Below are 17,060 nucleotides of genomic sequence, written 5' to 3' on the forward strand. Positions count from 1 at the left end.
TGTGTATGGTTAGTGTCATGGTTACTAAACCTTCATATTTTAGAAGCTAGCATTCATAATTTAGTTTGTTTTTCCATTTTTTTTTTTTTTTAAGACAGAGTCTCACACTGTCACCTGGGCTGGAGTGCAGTGGTGCGATCTTGGCTCCCTGCAACCTCCGCCTCCTGGGTTCAAGGGATTCTCCTGCCTCAGCCTCCCAAGTAGCTGGGATTACTGGCACGCACCACCATGCCTGGCTAATTTTTGTATTTTTAGGAGAGACAGGGTTTCACCATGTTGGTCAAGATGGTCTCCATCTCTTGACCTCGTGATCTGCCTGCCTCAGTCTCCCAAAGTGCTGGGATTACAGGAGTGAGCCATTGTCCCTGGCCAATTTTTTTTTATTTATAAAACCATGTTAAAGTTTTATGTTACTATTAATTTAAATAGTAAGTGGTTTCCTATTTTAAGAAAGTGCTTTTAAATGTTCATTTCCTCTTGTGAGCTGAGTTTCGGTCTCTGACACCAAGTGACTGACTCTTTGCAGTTATGTTTAAATGGGGATGACTTCCCTGAACATTTCACACATTCCAGGAAAATCTTGCTGACAAGTTAAAACTGGGGTCATCATTCCACTTTTACGGATGCACAAGGACGATCTAAGTTTTGGGGTCTCTCTTGGGTTCATTTATCTGCCAGTCTTTCCTGAACATCATAGAGCATCACTTTGGATGTGGGATTTTACTTAATATAACTTTATTTGTTTTTAATAGAGGAAATGCATGCTGAAATCTGTTATGCCGAGTGTCTCCTACAGAAAGCAGCACTCACGTTTGTGCAGGTAATGAATATTTGGCTTAGAATTCATATTGGCTGTGAACACTGCCAGTGCCGCATAGAAAAATGTGGCGCATTCTATGTCCAAGCTTCAATTCTTTTGACTTAGAATTGTAAAGAAAAATATTGTTATTCTGGTAAGCTTTGGCTGAAGAAAGATGCTAGAGAGCTTTGTTCTCCCTCTACTGCACTTAAGAATCTATTTCAAATCACTACACTGGGAATCATTGCCCTTTAAAGGCTGTGTCTTTAAAGAAAGTTTAGGCTGAGCGCGGTGGCTCATGCCTTTAATCCCAGCACTTTGGGAGGCTGAGGCAGGAGGATGACCTGAGGTCAGGAGTTTGAGACCAGCCTGGCCAACACAGTGAAACCCTATCTCTACTAAAAATTTAAAAAAATAATAAAATTAGCCAGGCATAGTGGTGCATGCCTGTGATTCCAGCTACTCAGGAGGCTGAGGCAGGAAAATCACTTGAACCTGGGAGGCAGAGATTGCAGTGAGCTGAGGTTGCACCACTGCCCTCCAGCTTGGGTGACAGAGCAAGACTCTGTCTCAAAAAGAAACTTTAAAGAAATTGCTTTGCAGCTGACACATCTAATTTCAAGATGCATCTGTGTGAAAATGGAGAATATTCCCCTTTGCACTTTCTGCTGGGAGAGGCTGCGCCTGGGAGTGGCCCGGGCAGAGGAAGTGTCCCCTCTTATACCACATGCCTCAGTCAAGTTCAGTTGTGCATGCATAGAAAGTTAATGTATACTTCAAATTTTATTTTTCCCCTTCTTTCTATTCTCATTCTCCTTTCTTTTACTTCCTTTGGAAGAGCGGTTTTAAAAAGTCACTAACCAGTTAATCCTTTTCTTATGAGACATTTTAATTGCACCTCTGGGAACTGGTACAGTCAGTACTTTGCCTATTTCTGTACCTTCCAATGCTTCTGTAAAACATACATTTTCACATTATGGCCTCATGGATGATAGTGATGGCTACAGTGAGGGTGAAGGGTAGAGAGTGTAAGAAATCAGAAAGAAATTCAACTGTAAAATGGAAAATCTTCCTCAGTCACAACTGTCTTTTTTTTGAGATGGAACCTCACTCTGTCCCCTAGCCTGGAGTGCAGTGGCGCGATCTTGGCTCACTGCAACGTCTGCCTACCAGGTTCAAGCGATTTTTCTGTCTCAGCACCCCAAGTAGCTGGGATTGCAGGCGTGTGCCACCATGCCCGGCTAATTTTTGTATTTTCAGCAGAGACAGGGTTTCACCATATTAGTCAGGCTGTTCTCAAACTCCTGACCTCAGGTTCCACCTGCCTCAGCTTCCCAAAGTGCTGGGATTATAGGTGTGGGCCACTGCACCCGGCCACAGTTATTTGACAGTTGCTTCTTTCTTTTCCTGGAGATTTACCTCTTAGGTTGGATTCTGGTTTAGTAAAACTGTATCAGGGTAGCCCATGACCCTGTTTTCTAAAGCCCACACATTACAAAGGCTGGTTGATAGCAACAGTCTTACTGCCTCGGTAAGCATCATAATGATAGTCATGGAGGCCCAAGTTTTTTTGTTTTCCAAACCAGGATTTGGCAATCAAATCTGGGATTTGAAGGCTTATGTTATATTTGGGGACTTGAAATTAAAGAGATATCCATGATTGCCCCCTCTTCCTCATGCCTCCCACCCAATCATTTTTATATTCATGCTGCTTTAGCCTTTTAAAGATTGTGCAGCTCCATCTCTTCCTATCATTGTTCTAGTAGAGATGCTTATCCACTCTTCGCTTGACTGACAGCATCCCAGTCAATCTCCCTTTCTAATTTCTTTTGCCTTCAGCTCATTCCCTATGCTGCAGTTGAGGGTTGAGTACCCTCTTAAAAAGGAAACTCTGACCTGGTCACTTCTCTGCTTCAGCAATCAGTAGCTCTGATTGACTATGGCAGTATTCTGTGTCAGAGTATCACAAATGAGGGAGGTACTTTTTCAAACAAAACTGGTACCTCCTCTCCATATTCCCTACCCCCCTAACTTACAGGTGTCCTTGGATGCCGCTGATGGGGTTGCATACTTGAGTAGCATGGGTGGAGGTAGCTGTCCTAACTCCTTGGTTGTTCTCTTTGCAATAGATTCTTCAGCAGTGTGGAATTGCATATGCACACATGGCCAAAATCATCATGATCCTTAATAGCACCCTGTCTTTCCACTTGAGTTTTACTTTGCTTACAAAGTTCATGTCTGCTTTGCCTTTCTACACCTGGCCAGTTTCTAATTATTTTTGTGTTTAAAGCACCAATGCTTCCAGGAGACATTTCTGACCCTCTCCATGCCACTACTTTGGGTTCTCATGACGTCCTGTGTGTGACCCCGCCCCTGTGCATGACTCAGTCCCTGTACATGACCCTGCCCCTGTGCGTGACTTAGTCCCTGTGTGTGACCCCGCCCCTGTGCATGACTCAGTCCCTGTGCATGGCTCTGTCCCTGTGCATGACGCCCTCCCTTAACATATTGTATTACTTTCATCTGTTTTTGCATTTGGGTGCCTGGTATAAAATAGGCATTAAGTTTGATGAATCCTGAAATACGTTTTTTTTGAGGCATATTTTAAGCTAATTTAAGAAATTCTTTTCTGGTTGGTATTGGATCTTACGTAATAAGATTCTTTAAGAAGATAAACATTTAATTTTATATCTATTGATTCTTATAATAATTGGAACATTGCATATTTAAGTAATTAATGAAATTAGTAAAGTAAATTCAGTTTTTCTTTTGCTACAGAAGGATGCTTAAGTACATGAGAAATATATATTAGAGCATCTTTCTGATCTCAATAGACTAGAAAAACTTTCTCTCTGGAAATGCAAAACATAGGACTATCTTCACTAGTACCATCTATTACAGTAACTTCCTTCAGGTGGTTATTTGATGTAATTTATTGAGAGATTGTCTTAGAATCCTAGAATGCTGACCCTGAAAATGCCATTCATCAAGAACAACTGCCTCAATTTTATGGTCGATGACCATCAGATAAAGAGAGCTGAAGTGGTTTTGTTTTCCTAAAGCAAAATTGCATAGTAGTGACAGCCACTTCAGAAGCCAGACCAGTTATTTTGGGCCTGGAAATGTGCATGAGTAAAATTCACAACATTAAATAGACTCTACTAAAGTACTGTGTGAAAGAAGAACCATTGTTCTATTTACTGCGTATGATAAACTGGAAGGGTTGGCCTTAGAGCAGATTTTTAAAGTCACCCATTCTGGATTCTATTAAACCCAGAAGAAAATTGCTCAGTAGATGTCAATGTTTATTAAAATAATTTGGACCACATATGGCCCCAATTGGTGAGGATTACCTCCTTAGTAATATAAAATAATCAAAGAATTTTACGAATGTTTTCTTTTTGTTATCCTCTAACGTGGAAGAAAAATTACCCCAGAACCTTTTAAATGTAAAGCAAGAGTATGTGTTAATTTCAAAATTATGTTATCAAAATACTTTTTTTTTCTAATCACACAGACACGCAACTGTGGGGACAATTTGAAATTTTTTGCTAAATAATCTAATTTTTTAACTGAATTATTTTTAGGATGAAAATATGATCAACTTCATCAAAGGTGGACTCAAAATTAGAACAAGTTACCAAATATATAAGTAAGTCAAAAATTAAGACGTGGTTTTTAAATAATTTGGTGCTGTATACTCCTTTGTTCTTCACAATTCTCATAAATTAAGTTTGACAAGGATTTTTTATTTGGTGTTGGTTTAAATGAACTTGATTTTTTGCTGAGTGTGTATTCAGTGTTACAGGACAACAGAATTTAAGTTTAAATACAATTTTAAGAGCAAATTAGCTGAAAATAAAACTAGTGACATAATTTCTGATTAAATAATTTTAGTTTCTCTCTCCTTAGAACAATTTATAAATTTAAAATTACAGTAATATCTTTGATTCAGAGTCCAGAGCAGCTCTACCCAGTAGAACTTTCTGCAGTGGATGGAAATGCTCGACTGATGTGGCCATAGTGTTATTCATATCCTTATTAATATTTTTTTCTTTTTTTTTTTTTGAGACGGAGTCTCAGCATTGTTGCCCAGGCTGGAATGCAATGGTGCAATCTTGGCTCACTGCAACCTACGCCTCCTGGGGTTACACAATTCTCCTGCCTCGGCCTCCCAAGTACCTGAGATTACAGGTGCACACTATCACACCTGGCTAATTTTTTGTATTTTTAGTAGAGATGGGGTTTCACTATGTTGGCCAGACTGGTCTTGAACTCCTGACCTCATGATCCGCCTGCCTCAGCCTCCCAAAGTGCTGGGATTACAGGTGTGAGTCACCTTGCCCGGTCCCTGATTGATTTTTATCTAGTTATCTGTTATTTACTCAGAGTGTTCAAGTCTCCAAGTTTGAATCTGGAGTCATCCCTTTCTTCCTTTAGTTCTGTCAGTGTTTGCCTCATATATTTAGGAGCTGTGTTGTTAGGCTCATATCATATGTATTTATAATTGTTCTGTCTTCCTAATGAATTAACCTTTTTATCATCTTGAAATGTCTCTGTTTAACTCTGGTAATATTCCTTGTCTTGAAATCTATTTTGTCTGGTATTCATATAAGCCCTCATGCTTTTTATAATCAGTCTTTGCATGGTGCATGTTCTTTTACTTTAAACCTATCTTTGTTTTCATATTTAAATTGTATTTTTAAATATTTAGATTGTATTTCCTGTAGATGCGCATAGTTGGACAATTGATATGTTTGCACTTGTGACTACCATTTTGCTTTTTCTCTTTGCCTCATCTGTTGCCTCCTCCTTTTTTCCTGTCTTCTTTTGCTTTCATAACATTTGTAAAACTGTTGTTCTCTTAGCTGTACTCTAATTTTTTTGGGTTGCTCTAGTGTTTATAATATTCCTTTTAACTTATTACAGTCAACTTGGAGTTAATATTGTAGCACTGGACATAAATTGTAAACACTTTGCAAAAGTATTGTTTCATTTACCACATTTTGTCCTTTATGCTATTTTTGTGATGTATAGCACACTTACATATGTTATAAACCCTACAATACAGTGTCAGGCTTTTCCTTTAATCAGTTAGATGTTGTCGCCTTCTCTCTCTTTGTTCACATTCTTACCATTTTTGGTATTCTTATTCAAAATGGTAAATATATTTCCTGTTTACTTTCAGACTGAAGAACTTCCTTCAGCATTTCTTATAGCGTGTCAGTTTTCAACAAATTCATTTATTGAGCAATAAATGAATTTATCTGAAAATATATTTACTTTTTACTTTTTCTTTTCAAGCTTATTTTTGCTAACTGTAGTATTCTGAGTCAATGGGTTTCTTCCTTCTTTCAGCCCTTTAAAACTGCCTTCCTATTATATTAAGTCCTCAGTTATTCATGATTAGAAGTCAGTTTTCATTTGTATTATTGTTCTCCTATGTATAATGTGTCTTTTCTTCTGGCTCTTTTGAAGACTGACTAGTTTGCATCTTTGGGTGTCAGCGGTTTGACTATGATGTGCCTAAGTGTGATTTTGAGAAATTTGTGGTTGTAATTTTTCAAACTTTTTTTCTGCCCCTTTCTTACTTTCTTCTCTCCTGAGACTTCCCCCTTCATTTATAAACTATGTAAAAATATATTTTAAATGTGTATTTTATATTTTTCCAGAATTTATAACAGTTATTTGTGGGAAAGTTAATCTGACATAAGCGCTACCCTGCTGTTAGTAGCAGAACCAAAATTTAGTATTTTAAGAGGTACTTTCACTGAAAATCCTTTCACAAAATTGTGTTTCATTCAAAATCCTGGAAGGGGGTGGTAGATTTGGAGTACCTGACATGCTGTTTATAGATTTCTTTGTGAAATATTTTTAGAAGATATAAACAAATGTTAAATTCAATGTTAATTGCTGTTTTAGTCATCAAAACTTAAAAATACTAAAGGAATTAAAACAGGCCTGTAGAGGCAAAGACATACAGGTATATCCTCAGAGATAGTGTGGGTTCCAGACCACTACAATAAAGTGAGTCACACAAAGTTTTTGGTTTCCTAGTGCACATAAAAGTTACATTGCTACTGTACTGTATTCTATTAAGTCTGCCAATACCATTATATTAAAAAATATACATACCTTAATTGAAAAATACTGTTTTGCTAAAAAAATACTAACAATTATCTGAGCCTTCAGCAAGTCATAATCTTTTTGTTGGTAGAGGTCTTACCTCCTTGTTGATGGCTTCTGATATTCAGGGTAGTGGTTGCTGAAGGTTGGGGTGGCTATGGCAATTTTTTAAAAAAGGACAATGATGAAGTTTGCCATACCTATTGATTCTTCCTTTCATAAAAGATTTTTTTTTGTAGCATACAATACTGCTTGATGGTATTTTACCCACAGGAGAATGTCTTTCAAAATTAGAGTCCATGCTCTTTTTTTTTTTTTTTTTTTTTTTTGAGACGGAGTTTTGCTGTTGTTACCCAGACTGGAGTGCAATGGCACGATCTTGGCTCACTGCAAGCTCCGCCTCCTGGGTTCAAGCAATTCTCCTGCCTCAGCCTCCTGAGTAGCTGGGACTACAGGCACGCACCACCATGCCCAGCTAATTTGTGTATTTTTAGTAGAGACGGGGTTTCACCTTGTTGACCAGGATGGTCTCGATCTCTTGACCTCGTGATCCACCCGCCTCAGCCTCCCAAAGTGCTGGGATTATAGGCGTGAGCCACCGCGCCCGGCTGAGTCCATGATCTTAAACCTTGCTGCTGCTTTATCAACTAAGTTTATCTAATATTCCAAATCCTTTGTTGTCATTTCAACAATGTTTATGGCATCTTTACCAGGTGTAGATTTCATCTCAAGAAACTACTTTCTTGCTCATTCATAAAAGGGAACTCCTCATCCATTAAAGTTTTATCATGAGATTGCATCAGTCCATCACATCTTCAGGCTCCACTTCTAATTCTAGTTCTCTTGCTGTTTCTAACACCTCTGAAGTTACTTTCTCCACCAGAGTTGAACCTCTCAAAATGATCTGTGAGGGTTGAAATCAACTTCCAAACTCCTGTTAATGTGAACATTTTGATCTTCTTCCATGAATCACGAATGTTCTCCATGACATCTAGAATGATGAATCCTTTCCAGAAGCTTTTCAATTTCCTTTCCCTGGATCCATCAGAGGAATCACCATGGCAGCAATAGCCTTATAAAATATACTAATTAAATAAGACATGGAAGTCAGAATTACTCCTTGATCCCTGGGCTGCAGAATGGATGTTGTGTTAGCAAGTGTGAAAACAATGTAATCCTCTCATAAGTCTCCTTCAGAACCCTTGGGTTACTAGACACATTGTTAGTGAGCTGTAAGACTTTGAAATAAATCTTTTTTTTCTGAGCAGTGGATTTCAACAGTAGGCTTAAAGTATTTAGTAAACCATGCTGTAAACCGGTGTGCTATCATCAGGATTTGTTGTTTTAGTTATGGAACACAGGCAGAGTAGATTTAGCACAATTATTAAGGACCTTAGGATATTTGGAATGATAAATGAACATTGACTTCCATTTAAAGTCACCAGTTCCATTAGCCCCTCACAAGAGTCACCCTGACCTTTGATTTTTTTTTTTTTTTTTTTGAGACGGAGTTTCGCTCTTGTTACCCAGGCTGGAGTGCAATGGCGCGATCTCAGCTCACTGCAACCTCCGCCTCCGGGGTTCAGGCAATCCTCCTGCCTCAGCCTCCTGAGTAGCTGGGATTACAGGCACGCACCACCATGCCCAGCTAATTTTTTGTATTTTTAGTAGAGATGAGGTTTCACCATGTTGACCAGGATGGTCTTGATCTCTTGACCTCGTGATCCACCCACCTCGGCCTCCCAAAGTGCTGGGATTACAGACCTTTGATATTTTGAAGCCAGGCTTTGACTTCTTCCTAGATATGAAAGTTCTTGAAAGCATCTTCTTCCAGTAGAAGGCCATTTTGTCTGCATTGAAAGTTTGTTGTTTAGTGCAACCACTTTCATCAGTGATCTTAGCTAGATACTCTGGATGACTTGCTACAGCTTCTACATAAGCACTTGCTGCTTCACTTTGCACTTTTTTGTTGTTGTTGTTGCGGGGAGGGAGATTGAGTCTTGCTCTGTCTCCAAGGCTGGAGTGCCGTGGCACAATCTCGGCTCACTACAACCTCTGCCTCCCGGGTTCAAGCGATTCTCCTGCCTCAGCCTCCTGAGTAGCGGGGACTACAGGTATGCACCACTATGCCCAGCTAATTTTTTGTATTTTTAGTAGAGACGGGCTTTCATCATGCTTGGTCCAAGCTGGTCTTCGTCTCCTGACCTTGTGATCCACCTGCCTCAGCCTCCCAAAGTGCTAGGATTACAGGTGTGAGCCTCTGTGCAGTTTTATTTTATAGAGATGGTGTCTTTCCTTAAATTCATGAACCAACCTCTATTTGCTTCCAACTTTTTTTTCTTCAGCTTCCTCACCTCTCTCAGCCTTTATAGAGTTGAAGAGTTAGGGCCTTGTTCTGGATTAGGCTTTGGCTTAATGGAGTGTTGTGGGTGGTCTGTTCTATCCAGACCACTCCAGCTTTCTCCATATCAGCAGTAGGGCTGTTTTGTTTTCTTACCATTTGTGCCTTCACCGAAATAGCACTTTTAATTTTTTTCAAGAACTTTTCTTTTGCACTTACAAATTGACTAACTGTTTGAAACAAGAGGCCTAGCTTTCAGCCTGTCTTGGCCTTTGACGTGCCTTCCTCACTAAGCTTAATTATTTCTAGTTTTTGATTTCGGGTGAGAGAGGTGCAACTCTTCCTTTCACTTGAACACTTAGAGGCCACAGTAGGGTTACCAGTTGGCCTAATTTCAATATTGTTTTGTCTCAGGGGATAGGGAGGCCTGCGGAGGAGAGATATGGGGGAATAGCCGGTCAGTAGAGCCGTCAGAACACACACAACATTTATTCATAACTTTGGCTGTCTTATATCGGTGCGGTTCATGGCACTCTGAAACAATTACAGTAGTAGTAACATTAAAGATCTCCCATCACAGATCACCACTAACAGATACAACAATAATGAAAAATTTGTAAATTTTGTGAGAAATACTAAAATGTGACGTTGAAACACAGAGTGAGCACATATTGTTGGAAAAATGGCATCAATAGACTTGCTCAACACAGGGTTGCCACAAATCTTCAATTTGTAAAAAACGCAATGCCTGCAATGTGCATTACAGTGAAGGACAATAAAACAAGGTATGCCTTTACATATCAGTGGGGTGGATTTCAGGGTTTTAAAAGAGACAGTATGTGTATGTGTGTGCGCGCACATGGATTTACATACGTACACACACACACACATGCATACACACATTTACCTGGGAATTCAAAATATACTAAATTCCTTTATATAGATAGGCCCTTCAAATCAGTGAAGAAAGATAGATACTTCAGTAAATGTTTTTGGGAAAATTGTTCATTTTGGGGAAAAATCATTAAGATGAAAAAATTGCATATAGGTTTAATATTAAAATATTTAAAAAGAATTCTAGCAGGAAGCATAAGAAAGTATTTTTATAATTCTTAAATATAAAGGCTTTAAATTTTTTTATTTTTTATTTTTTCACTTTGAAATAGTTTGAAAATTATTACAAAAAATTTCCGTATAGCCTTCACTCAGATTGCCAAATGTTAATATTCTGTGGCAGCACAGTACAATTATTAAAATCAGGATGCTGACATGGACACAGTATTAGCATTTACTCCATGGTCTTTACTCACATTTCTCTAGTTGTCTCATCAATGCCCTTTTTCTGGCTCAGGATCCGACCCAGGATCCTGGATGTTGTGTTTAGTCGTGTTTCCTTAGTCTCTTTTAATCTGGAATAGTTTCTCAGACTTTGTCTTTAATGATGTTGACATTTTAAAAGAATAAACTGGCCAGTTATTTAGTAGAACATCTTTCAATATGGACTTTTCTAGTGTTTCTTCATGATTAAATTCAGAATATGAACCTATGGCAAAAATACTATAGAAATGATATCATTAGGTACATGATGTCAGTTTCAGAGGCCTTTTAACTGTGGCATAAAATCAGAAATCAGAAGAAATTGATTGACCTGACCAAATAAACATTCATCATTTTATCTTGGCAAAATACACCATAGTAAAAGGTACAAATGGAAATGGGATCTAAATGACTCAGGGGAAATGACAGCAGGGATGCTCGTAGGCTAGTAGACATCTGAATTGACTCTCTAAACCCTTACTTTTTTTTTTGAGATGGAGTTTGGCTCTTGTTGCCCAGGCTGGAGTGCAATGGTGCGATCTCGGCTCACTGCAACCTCCGCCTCCTGGGTTCAAGTGATTCTCCTGCCTCAGTCTTCCAAGTAGCTGGGTTAAAGGCATGAGCCGCTACACCCAGCTAATTTTGTATTTTTGGTAGAGACGGGGTTTCTCCATTTTGGTCAGGCTGGTCTCGAACTCCCAACCTCAGGTGATCCACCCTCCTCAGCTTTCCAAAGTGCTGGGATTATAGGCATGAGCCACCATGCCCAACATTAAACGCTTACATTTTTTTGTAAACTGGAAGTTAGATCTATAGGCTTGCTAGATTTAGATTAAAAATATTCGGCTAGACTGTATCACAAGTGTAGTTGCACATTTTATAATTGCATCACACCAAGTGATATATGATATCTCATTGTTCCTTATTATTAAAAAAATTTGTTAATTTGATAAGCAATTCCCAGGTATTATCAATTTTTATACTTTTGTCATTGTTCTAATTTGTATTTCTCTGATTAAATATTTGCCTTTTGAAGGTGATGTGAATAGGCAAGAGAGAAATACATAGAAAATAAATTAAAGTGAGAAGTTGGAAAGATTTGTATGGATGAGCAGGAAGAAAGCAGAGGACAGGTGGAGCCATTGTGATAGCCTTTGCTTTCTTGTTTCAATCTTTCCTGGTCCCAAGCCCTAATTTATTTGGTCTGTTTGAGATGATGGCAGTCACACTGAAATTCAGATCTTCTTGCCAGTAGCATTTCATTTCCTCAGGTTGCTGCAATGTGTGCAGTGGTTGAGGAGCTCCGCCCTCCCTGAGAGTTCGCTGTCAGATGCTGCCGGAAGCTGTGGGATGGCAACCTGTGGCCCTGCGGCTCCTGGCTGGTGCTTGCTAATGGATGAGCCCTCTCTTTAAGCACAGAAACACTGGTCCTGCTGGACACTGTAAAAATGAGTGTCTCCTTTTTCCTTGATGATTATTACCTGGCATCCTTAAGAGTAAACTCAGCACAGAATCATCCATTTAAAATTTCAATGGTATTTTATTAATGACATTTATTTTATCGTGTATAACTGTAAAATTTGATTTAATATTTATTTTCAGAATCATGGTCAACTTACTCCATCACTTTTTTTTCTTTAATCCAGAGAATGTCTTTCTATCCTGCATGAAATTCAGAAGAACAAACTTCAGCAGGAATTCTTCTATGAGTTTGAAGGGGGTGTCAAGCTTGGTACTGGGGCCTTTAATTTGGTAAGGAAATAACTATATAGAAACCAGAACTTTTGCAGAAGAACCTAAGGTTTTCTGTGCCTTCTGCACTGCATTTGTACCTCAGCCTGAACCTCTTCCAGGGTTGGTTGACAAAGTGCTAGAGTGGGATCAGCTTTCCTGTGTTGTGACCCACTGTGTTATAAAGTTACGTGCATGCTCAGAGTAACTTTGGGTTGTGCAGTGTAAGGGAAGCATGTGGCACTCTGAATGGACTAGTAAGGTTTTTGGTAACAAGGAACAGTGGAATCCATTTCTGTTTCCACATCAGAAATGTTGCAATGGCAATGATGACTCTGGAATTGAAAATGTGTGAGGGACCTGTATAACTTGAGGAATGATTTTTGATGATCCCTGAGGAGACGAAGTCTGAGTAGTAATCTGTCAAATTCCAGTATGTTATTTAGAGATTTTTAAATTTTATTAATGGTTCAGTGGAATTAGTGAGAAAATAAAATGGTCGAGAGAATCATTCATATGAGTGTATGTGCCACTGTGGCCACTTTACTCATGAGCCTGTTGGGGGATGACTGGGAAAGAGGTTGATTGGTATCCACAGAATGGACCGTCCTATCCAATTGGTTGTTAAAATCTCTTCTCCTAAGGTCATCCTTTGGTGTGTGTTCACATGGGACACAAATATCTTTACATTTTCTGCCCATTCACAAAGATCTATCCACGAACTTCTTTCCCAGACCTCCTTGTCACCAATTTTCCAATCATGTTCCTTTCAAGCTGCTGTCCATCCAACCAAACCATTGTCTACAGCCCCTGAATCGGCGTATAGTTGCACATCTGGCCATTTCTCCTTCCAAGCAAAATGCATAACTAGGTGCACTGCTCAAGGTTCTGCCCACTGGAAGGATATTCCCTCCCCACTGTCCTTCAGGAACATCCCAGAGAAAAGTGGTAGTGCTGCAGCTGTCCACTTCTGGGTGGTGTCTACACATTGCACAGAATATGACTGATTTTTGCTTCTGGGAAAGGAAACTAAGAAACCTTGCCTAGACATGAGCTCTGAGGGGTTGCCTTCTTGTCACTGCATCACACCACCTCAAAGGATTCTTTAGAGAATCCTAGAATGACCAGGCTTAAAAGAAAACCTTTTATCATGCCTGTAATCCCAGCATTTTGGGAGGCCAAGGTGGGTGGATGACGAGGTCAAGAAATCGAGACCATCCTGGTCAACATGGTGAAACCCCCGTCTCTACTAAAAATACAAAAATTAGCTGGAGGTGGTGGTTCATGCCTGTAGTTTCAGCTACTTGAGAGGCTAAGGCAGGAGAATCACTTGAACCCAAGAAGTGGAGGTTGCAGTGAGCCGAGATTGTGCCACTACACTCCAGCCTGGCAACAGAGTAAGACTCCGTCTCAGAAAAAAACAACAACAACAAAAAAAACCCCAAAAAAACTTTTTAAAGGTTCATTGTCTTAGTTAAATGAAATTAATTCATAAATGATTATTATAGTATGTGGTCACAGAAATATCTGGTGGTTAAAACTTGTTTCTAGCCGGGTGTGGTGGCTCACACCTGTAATATCAGCACTTTGGGAGGCCAAGGCAGGTGAATCACCCAAGGTCAAGAGTTCGAGACCAGCCTACCCAACATGGAGAAACCCCGTTTCTACTAAAAATAGAAAATTAGCTGGGCCTGGTGGTGGTAATCCCAGCTACTTGGGAGGCTGAGGCAGGAGAATTGCTTGAACCTGGAAGGCAGAAGTTGTGGTGAGCTGAGATTGCGCCATTGTACTCCCACCTGGGCAAAAATAGTGAAACTCCATCTCAAAAAAAAAAAAAACAAAAAACAAAACTTGTTTCTAATTTCTCATGTTACTGAAGCATTAAAACTGTAAGTTGTTTGGAGTTTAAATTTGTTTGCAGTTAGAAACACTAACATATAAGAACACTGTATATTTCTTCTTACAGATGCTGTCCCTTTTACCAGCAAGGATTATCAGACTACTGGAATTTATTGGATTTTCTGGAAACAGGGTATACATTTAATATTATCTTAATTTTGACAGGGAAGATAAAACATTATTTATTGAATATGAGCGCAGTGCAACATGTCCTCATAACTAGCTTAATAATTATTGGCAATTTGTTTGTAGGACAGAAAATAAGCCTTTGATTCTTGATCATATTTTTCGGGAGTTAGACAGTTTTTCTGTTGAAAGTTAAAAATGTTCACCCTTGTTACCCAAATTCTGGGATAAAAAGTTACGTGTTGCTAATATTGTTGCTTGCCAGATCTTATTCCTCTCACGTGGCTTCCTATGCCTTCTTAATAGTTGAGCAGCCCCAGAGTTGTCCTCCTTATGACGAAGAAATTAGTCTGGATTTCCCTAATATTTTATGATTTTCATGGATCAAACACCAGGGACCCAACATAATTGCACTATTTTGGATTTCCATGTGTTTCTACAAGTTTCTTTATAAAACTAAGTGTGAAAATTTGTTTTCCATGAGTTTTATTTATTAAATTTCTTTGTGTTTGTGGTTTTGTAGTGAGTATATCACATTTATTAACCATAACACTCAATATGGTATTACAAGAGTTGCCTCACCGCAAAAAGTGTTGATTAAAAAAGCAGGTTTTGAGAAATGTATGAGAGCAAGTATAAGCAGCTATCACTTTTTTCCTGTTTATTGTACTGTCCGTGTTCTTTGTGAGTGATTGTGTATTTACGGTGCTTCCTTTATGATGTTGTCTATTCTGACGCTGTGTTTCGTGGTCACCCTTCTCCTTAAGCATTTGACTTCTACCTGATTCCTTCAGAGGCTCTAAATTGTTTCTCGAATAAGGTTCAAACTTGTATAGCTTCAAGGACTCCATGGTCTGATTCTAGCCAGCATTTCCAGCCATACTACCCCTATTCCACACATTCCCAGTACTCTTGTTAAACTGGGCAATTGGTTGTTCCCTAGCAAGGCCTATGCTTTTGTTTCCATGCTTTTGCTTTTCTCTCCTTTGGATATCTTCCCCAACTGACTTCCTCCCTAATAATTGTCTCTCAAGAGCCCCTCCATCCACTAGGGTTGAAATAAATGCCATCTATCTTGCAAAGCTGTCCTTCATACTCCTTTAGTGAGGCCGAAGCATTCCTGACTTTCAGAATTATCTATTTATCCTTCTTACATCTCTCACCATATTCTAATAAGGTCACGTGTTCACATACTCTCTTCTCTATTTGATGGAAAGATCTTTGAATACATAGACCATGTTTGTTCACACCCACCATAATGACTTGCACTTAGATCCTCATGTTTTAATGAGTATTTCTATAGAGTATCTCCATGAAATGAACACTGCCCTTTTCTCTCTTTAGAATCACATGACATAAAAGGATTTATGAGAGTGTCTTATGCCAGTTTAATATGTAAGGTTCATTTCTAGTTAGGCATTACTACCATTCTAATTTCTTGAAGAAATTCTACCTTCATGGAGGATAAGGATATATGAACTAGCATTTTAAAGTTTCTGACTAGGCCAGGCATGGTGGCTCACGCCTGTAATCCCAGCACTTTGGGAAGCTGAGGCGGATGGATTGCTTGAGCCCAGGAGTTTGAGAGCAGCCTGGGTAACATGTTAGAATCCTGTCTCTACAAAAAATATAAAAATTAGGTGGGCATGGTGGTACACACCTGTAGTCACAGGTACTTGGGAGGCTGAGGTGGGAGGATCACCTGAGTCTGGAGAGGTAGGGGATGCAATGAGCCATGATTGTGCCACTATACTCCAGCCTGGACAACAGTGCGAGACTCTGTCTCAAAAAAAAAATTAAAGAGTTTCTAAATAGAAAGTCAAATACCACATATTTTCACTTATAAATGGGAGCTAAACAATGATACACATGGACATAAAGAGTGGAATAATAGACACTGGAGGCGACCAAAGGTGGGAGGGGTGGGGGAAGAGAGGGTTGAAAAATTACCTTTTGAGTATAATGTTCACCCTTGGGGTGAGGGGTACACTAAAAGCCCAGACTTCACCACAGTGTAGTATACGCTTGTAAGAAATCTGCACTTGTAACCCTCGAAATATATGAAAACATTTAAAAAGTTTCTGAATATGATTTTCCAGTCATATTCTTTCTAAAATGTATTTAATTCCCATAGGAGCTGGGCCTCCTGCACTTACGGGAAGGTGCTTCAGGAAGAAGCATGAGGTCTGTACTGTGCTGCTTAACCATCCTCGCTTTTCATACTTACATCTCCCTAATACTCGGTAAGATCTGGATCAGATTGTTTCATTGAACATTGATTATCTTGGCCAGGCGTGCAGGGTTACACCTGTAATCCCAGCTACTTGGGAGGCTGAGGTGGAAGGATCACTTGAACCCAGGAGTTTGAGGCTGCAGTGAGCTGTGGTCACATCACTGCACTCCAGCCTGGGCGACAGAGCGATCTCCTGTCTCCAGATTAAAAAATGAAACAAAACAAAAAGTTGATTAATCTGAGTATGTAAAAATTTAGAAAGATCAGCAAGAGCTAGTAGTTTATATCTGTTTACTTTTTTTTTTTGAATACAGGTAGAAAATAGTGTCCTTCGTCTTCATGACATTTAGCAGAGGGAGTAGGTAGTTTCTTTCATTAAATAATTTTCATCTGTTCTCAGCTAAAATTTCTGTGTTAAGGTGATCTATTTTATCATATATTAGATTTATTTTCTTTGCAAAAAATGAAATTTTTGCTAAATAAGTTAT

At 39.1% G+C, this 17,060-nt stretch overlaps 1 protein-coding gene across 1 annotated transcript in view; it reads left to right on the plus strand.

Annotated features, from left to right (window-relative positions):
• Positions 1-17,060, plus strand: part of TTC39B (tetratricopeptide repeat domain 39B) — a 145,630-nt gene that overhangs the window by 110,304 nt on the left and 18,266 nt on the right. The window contains 5 exon segments of the mRNA XM_012453496.3: positions 753-820; positions 4,387-4,451; positions 12,230-12,335; positions 14,281-14,346; positions 16,474-16,582. Of these exon segments, the coding sequence (XP_012308919.3) occupies positions 753-820; positions 4,387-4,451; positions 12,230-12,335; positions 14,281-14,346; positions 16,474-16,582 (414 nt within the window).

This window comes from Aotus nancymaae, unplaced genomic scaffold (genome assembly GCF_030222135.1).
Source record: "Aotus nancymaae isolate 86718 unplaced genomic scaffold, 86718_ANA_hifiasm-v0.15.2.pri h1tg000003l, whole genome shotgun sequence".
Taxonomy (NCBI): Eukaryota; Metazoa; Chordata; class Mammalia; order Primates; family Aotidae; genus Aotus; species Aotus nancymaae.